Below are 5,843 nucleotides of genomic sequence, written 5' to 3'. Positions count from 1 at the left end.
AAGTAGTAACACCAAAGGAATATTCTGTATGCTCCTGTTCTTGTTTTCTAGAACTGTTTTAATAATGTTTGCATTGGGCTATAAAAAGTACTACCTTGGGAATTGTGAAAGATGGTCCTTGCTTTCTGGACCAGAATATTGAAGGTAACCCAAAGAACTTGTTTTGAATCTAGAAAGCTTATCATCCTTTAGAAACTGACTTGAACAGAAGCCAACCCACCCCTCATGATAGGAATTTTCCTAGATTACACCTTCAACATTGAGAACAGATGCTGAGACAAAGTCACTAAAACAGGTGTGTGTGGAAGAGGAAGTGGTTCCACGCACAACTCCAAGTTAAGGAGATCAAGACTCACATAGTCTTAAAAAAAGTGCCTCCTGGTGCCGTTGTTTGAGGAAGTACAGAAGGAAGAAAGGAAGGAAGGAAAGGAGGGAGGGAGGGAGGGAGGGAAAGAAAAAAGAAAGAGAGAGAGAGAGAGCAAAGAGACCCAGGGGAAGGGATAAGTACATCTGGCAAACAAGATCATCCTTAGGACCGAAAGCTAGCACGATCCAAAATTATCTTTTTATATTAGTGTCCTCACTCATGGGAATCATACCACTCAGAGAATTGAGGAATAATGGAGCAATTAATATAATGAGCATTCGAGAAAATTCTACCTCAGAGGCCCTGCAAATAGTGGAGTCCCCTGATCCTCAACAGTCCCAGAAATGAATGCGTCCAAATGTACCCTCCAAAAGGATGAATGCCTTATACCACATCCTCATCCTCCTGACTGTGTTGAAATTCCATCACCCAGGAAAGAAAGGACCCAGGGAAAAACCCACCATTGGAGATCCTGGTGTGAAGCAGGTGTGGAAGGAGACAGAACTCTGGAATGGTGGAATTTAGTGGTAAAAACGGGTCAACACAGTGAGGAGAATCATTCACTTAACGCATTCTGTGCAATCAATTCTTGTTTTCTCAGCTTTTCATTCTCTTGACTTCTTCTCATTTTGCTTCCTCATTCTTCTGGAATCCAATTCTGTCTCCCACTCCTAGAATAAATGAACTTTCCCTAAGCCCCAGCCTCTCTCAAGGGTTCAGCCAGGATGACCTTCTTTCTGAAGCTACTACAAGTGCCTTCATTCTCCTCCATCAAAAATTTCAAACATTTATTGCCATTTTTATGTTTCCTTGCATGAAGTTTAATATGCTCAGCCTCTTTTCTCAGTGATTAATTACTCTTTCTAATTTTAGACTTTATAAATCAAAGACATTAACTTGTGTCAGCCAAACACATAATATTTGTCTTCTATTTTATTCTGTGGAAATTTTTCACATTTGGAATTTCTCTGTTTTAGTTCTAGTTATTAATAGTTACTTCTCATCTCTTTTCCAAGGTTTTTTGTCACAAAGTACTTCTAGTCTCAGAGATTATGTGTACCTCTTTATAAATTCATATAATTTACATAATTTATATTTTTATGCTTAGTTCAGGTAGCTGATAGTGTTTTCTTCAAAATCAAATGCTGAAAATTTATTTCACAATATGAAGATCATATTTCATATTATTTTTTCTAAATAGTCATTAAACACTTTTTCGTACCTTTATGTATCCCCTCTAAAGCATCCAGAAACAAAAATTGCAAGTTAACTGGCTTAAAATTGACAAATTTGAAATGATAGAATTTAATATGACAGTGAATATCATATTAAATTATAAAACTCTAGGATTAAACCTTTGAAAGAAAGGAGGGAAACAAGAACTCCAAACCATAAATTTTAATAAGGTTCTGGAATTCCAAGCCAATACAATAAGGCCCAAAAATAGATGTTATACATTAATATTATTTGGAGAATGTAAATGAATTCTATAGAAAAAAATCATTAATAAGAATACTCAGAGACAATACAAGAAACCACATCCATCCAGAAGAATCAAAATTTTATTAATATACTATCAATAGCAGAGGAGTATTGTAGGGGAATATAATTCTAACTGACAGTAACCCTAACATATGCTAAAATTTTGCAAACAAAGAATGTAATCTAAATTTTTTAATTTCAGGAAGCTTACTCAAAAAGAGATTAAAGAGCCTAGAGGAAAATTCCTGCTGCTGGAATGAGAATATGAACACAGTAAAGTTGTCATTTTTTTCTAAATAGATTTAAAACTTTAATGGAATCTGTAATAAAATTCTAATCGTATTTTTCTACCAACGTGAGTAGATGATTCTAAGGTAGGTTTATATTGGGAACCAGGAATAAAGTTACAATACTTAGAAATAATACGAGGTGACTTTTTCTTCTCAAAGTACATTATGAAGGCAGATTATTAAAATCATGAACAAAAGATCTGACAGCTTACTTCCTATACCATCAGAGATCACTATTTATAACCATTCATTCCTAAGATTGCAAAACAGAAAACACCTGAATTTTTTAGCAGTGAGAAACATTTCCAGGTTATGCCAATAAAAAATCAAATTAAAATTAATACAAACTCTATTTCTCCTAAATAGAAGTTACAAAGAATGTAAATGTCCAAACTAGGCACATTTTAAATAGTCACTTCCATCTGACAGAATATTTTGATCTAATTGAACTGAGATAAAGGAAAATTCACAGAAGATTCACTTTTATATTTAAAAACTCTAGGAAGTCTACAATTTGAAATTCCATTTCAGTAGAATTTATATATGGAGATTGGTAATACAAAGATAATATAGACAAGGGGAGAAAAGAAAGACTATTAGAAGGGGTGAATTTGATCAAAGTAGAGTATATGCATGTGTAGAAACCTCACAATGAAATCCCTTTGTAAAATTCATATAAGTTGATAATAAGAACAAAATATAAATAACCATTATTATAAATAAGTAGTTAAAAATAGCTGTTAGCAGAAGGAGCACCCAAGGTCCAGAGAATATGACAGGGAGAAATTGCTGAAAAGCAATACAATAATAAAGACCATTCCAATGACTCACGAATCTGCCTGGAATTAGGGAATTTCCATCATGAGGCAGAACTCAGCAGAGCAGCCACCAGGGATACTGTGATCTCTCTGGGATGCAGGCAAGCGCTGGAACCATGTCCTCACACATGTATGTGCAGGAGAATCCCAAGAGAATTTTTATACATGACTGCTGGGAACACACAGAATATGAGAGTCATTTGGCCAGATGAACCTCCAAAAGCTCATTCCTAACAGATTCCCAGTTGATGTAGACTTTGATATTCCAGGAAACAACACCATTTGAGAACCACTTACCCATTGCCTTTTTTTTTCTTTTTTGATAGCTATGAAACTAAAACTTGTCACCACTTGCATCCAATGATTAGAAAAAATCAACGACTACTTGAGTTCTCTTGGTTTGAATAATAGATATTGAGTAAAACTGGGGAATCCCTATTTACAGTGAATTTTGTGTTTCTTTTTACCCTCCTTCTGTGCAAACCCAGCAGCCCCATGGAAAAAAGAAACCAAACAGGTCCTAGGAACGTTATCCTCTTGGGACTGACAGAGGATTCTGACCTGCAGTCTCTCCTCTTTGGACTGTTCCTGTCCATGTACCTGGTCACTGTGCTTGGGAATCTGCTCATCATCCTGACAATCATCTCAGACCCCCACCTGCACACACCCATGTACTTCTTTCTCTCCAACCTGTCCTTGGCTGACATCGGTTTCACCTCCACCACTGTGCCAAAGTCACTGCTGAATATATACACCCAGAATAAGTTTATCACCTATGCAGGCTGTATCACCCAAATATTTTTTTTCATTGTGTTTGGGTGCCTGGACAATTTACTCCTAACAGTGATGGCTTATGACCGCTTTGTGGCCATCTGTCACCCTCTGCACTATGTGGTTATAATGAAACCCCACCTCTGTGGGATGCTGGCTCTGGGGTCCTGGTTGGTCAGTGTCATGGGCTCCTTGCCTGAAACCTTGACCATTCTCAGGCTGTCTTTTTGTACAATTATGGAAATCCCACACTTTTTTTGTGACCTTCCTGAAGTCCTGAAGCTTGCCTGCTCTGACACTCTCATCAATAACATTGTGGTGTATTCCATGACCTTTGTTCTGGCTGTTTTCCCTTTTACTGGGATTCTTTTCTCCTATGCTCAGATTTTCTCCTCCATCTTGAGAATTTCATCAGCAGGTGGCAAATACAAAGCCTTTTCCACCTGTGGATCTCACCTCTTGGTGGTTTCCTTGTTCTATGGCACTGGCCTTGGGGTCTACCTCAGTTCTGCAGCCACAATGTCCTCTAAGATGAGTCTGATAGCCTCTGTCATGTACACCATGGTCACTCCCATGCTCAATCCCTTCATCTACACCCTCAGGAACAGGGACATGAAGGTGGCCCTCAGGAGACTCCTGGAAAACATAGGATCTGTCAGTGAAGGGGCCATGGCAGGACCCTCATGAGTAGCAATGTGTACCCTACTAAGGACCAGAGAGCCTGGCATCCTTCATCCAATGCTTTCTCTATTTCTGCTTTGATGTATTTAAAAGCAAGTCATTTCTGTGTCTTCCTTTTGGATCTTTCCTGTTCTACATGGTATTCAGAAATTTAGATAGTAGATGGCCCTTTTCGCCATCTAACAAGTTATTTTAACTTTGTATGAATACAACTATGCATTTTCTGAGCTATCTGCAGTAATGACTTAAGTTTTTATATATGCTATCAGTGTATAATAATTGTACATATCGATGGGGAACAGGGTGATAATTCAATGCTTGTATGCACTGGGCAAAGATCAATTCAAGAGATTCAGAATCTCTTTAAATATTTATCACTTCTTTGTATTTGGAAGCTTTCTGCTCCTCTCATGTAGTTTTTTTCTTAATAAAATATATAATGTATTGTGGTTAACTATGGGAACCCTTCTGTGCTATAGACATCGAAGTAATTTCTTATGAAACTGTGTTTAGTCCCATTATCCAACCTTCCTTTATCCTTCTTTTCCTCTTACCCTTCCTAAATCTCATGACCAGTAGTCTGTCTTTCTCTATCTCTCTATATGTATCTATCTATCTATCTCTCAACAGGGTTTTAACTCAAAGCCTCATGCTTGTTAGGCAGGTGCTCTACTTAAGCCACTGCACCAGCCCTTTGTTGCGCTGGTTATTTTTGACATAGGGTCTCACTTTCATTTTTCCCAAACTGGCTTCCAGCCATGACCCTCCTGATCTCTGCATCCTGAGTAGCTAGGATTACAAGCATGAGCCACAGGCACCAGGTTCAATAATCTACCTTTCACTGCTCAGAAATCAACTTCATTAACTTCCACATACAAGCAAGAGCAGACCATATTTCTCATTCTGGTCTTTTCTAATTAATAAAAACTTATGTGATTAATAAATATCCTCAGAAGTATTGGAATGTGTACCTTTACTATAGTGTTTCAAAATGGTGTCTTGGAAACTCACAGAGATGTTTTCTGAGGTAATGTGAACAAAATTAACTCAAGGATTTTTTTCCTCTTTTATGTGATTCACTTTCCTAATGATGACATCCACTTTTGTGATTTTTTTCTACTCAACCATAATGTACATTTCTTGAATTTCAGAACTGCATCTTATCCATCTTCACAACCAAAGTGCCTCATACTGTTTTTGGTAAGGAGTTTGTATTCAGTACATATTTGCCAAGTGAAGTGAAAATTAGACAAGAGGATTTTTATATACAAAATAGCATCTAGATCAGAAAATACAAATTATTAATATAATATAACCTTTTGGAGAAGAAAAGAAATTTAAAAGAATGTTAGCAATACTGGGGATTGAACTTAGGGCCTCAGATTTGCTAAGCAGGTGCTCTACCACTTGAGCCACAGTCCCAGCCCTTTTCTG

At 37.2% G+C, this 5,843-nt stretch overlaps 1 protein-coding gene across 1 annotated transcript; it reads left to right on the top strand.

Moving 5' to 3' along the window:
• Positions 1–3,452: 3,452 nt before the first annotated feature.
• On the top strand, positions 3,453–4,415 carry LOC141416112 (olfactory receptor 7C2-like). The gene has a single exon (XM_074053250.1). It carries the CDS (start codon positions 3,453–3,455, stop codon positions 4,413–4,415), a length of 963 nt encoding a protein of 320 aa, XP_073909351.1.
• Positions 4,416–5,843: the final 1,428 nt, after the last annotated feature.

This window comes from Castor canadensis, chromosome 14 (genome assembly GCF_047511655.1).
Source record: "Castor canadensis chromosome 14, mCasCan1.hap1v2, whole genome shotgun sequence".
NCBI classification, from domain to species: Eukaryota; Metazoa; Chordata; class Mammalia; order Rodentia; family Castoridae; genus Castor; species Castor canadensis.
Note: the sequence above shows the minus strand (reverse complement) of the source record. Positions and strands in the feature narration are given on the sequence as shown.

What these genes read in the sequence shown, in the direction of transcription:
- LOC141416112 (XM_074053250.1), top strand. Translation starts at nt 3,453, where the DNA reads ATGGAAAAAAGAAACCAAACAGGTCCTAGGAACGTTATCCTCTTGGGA.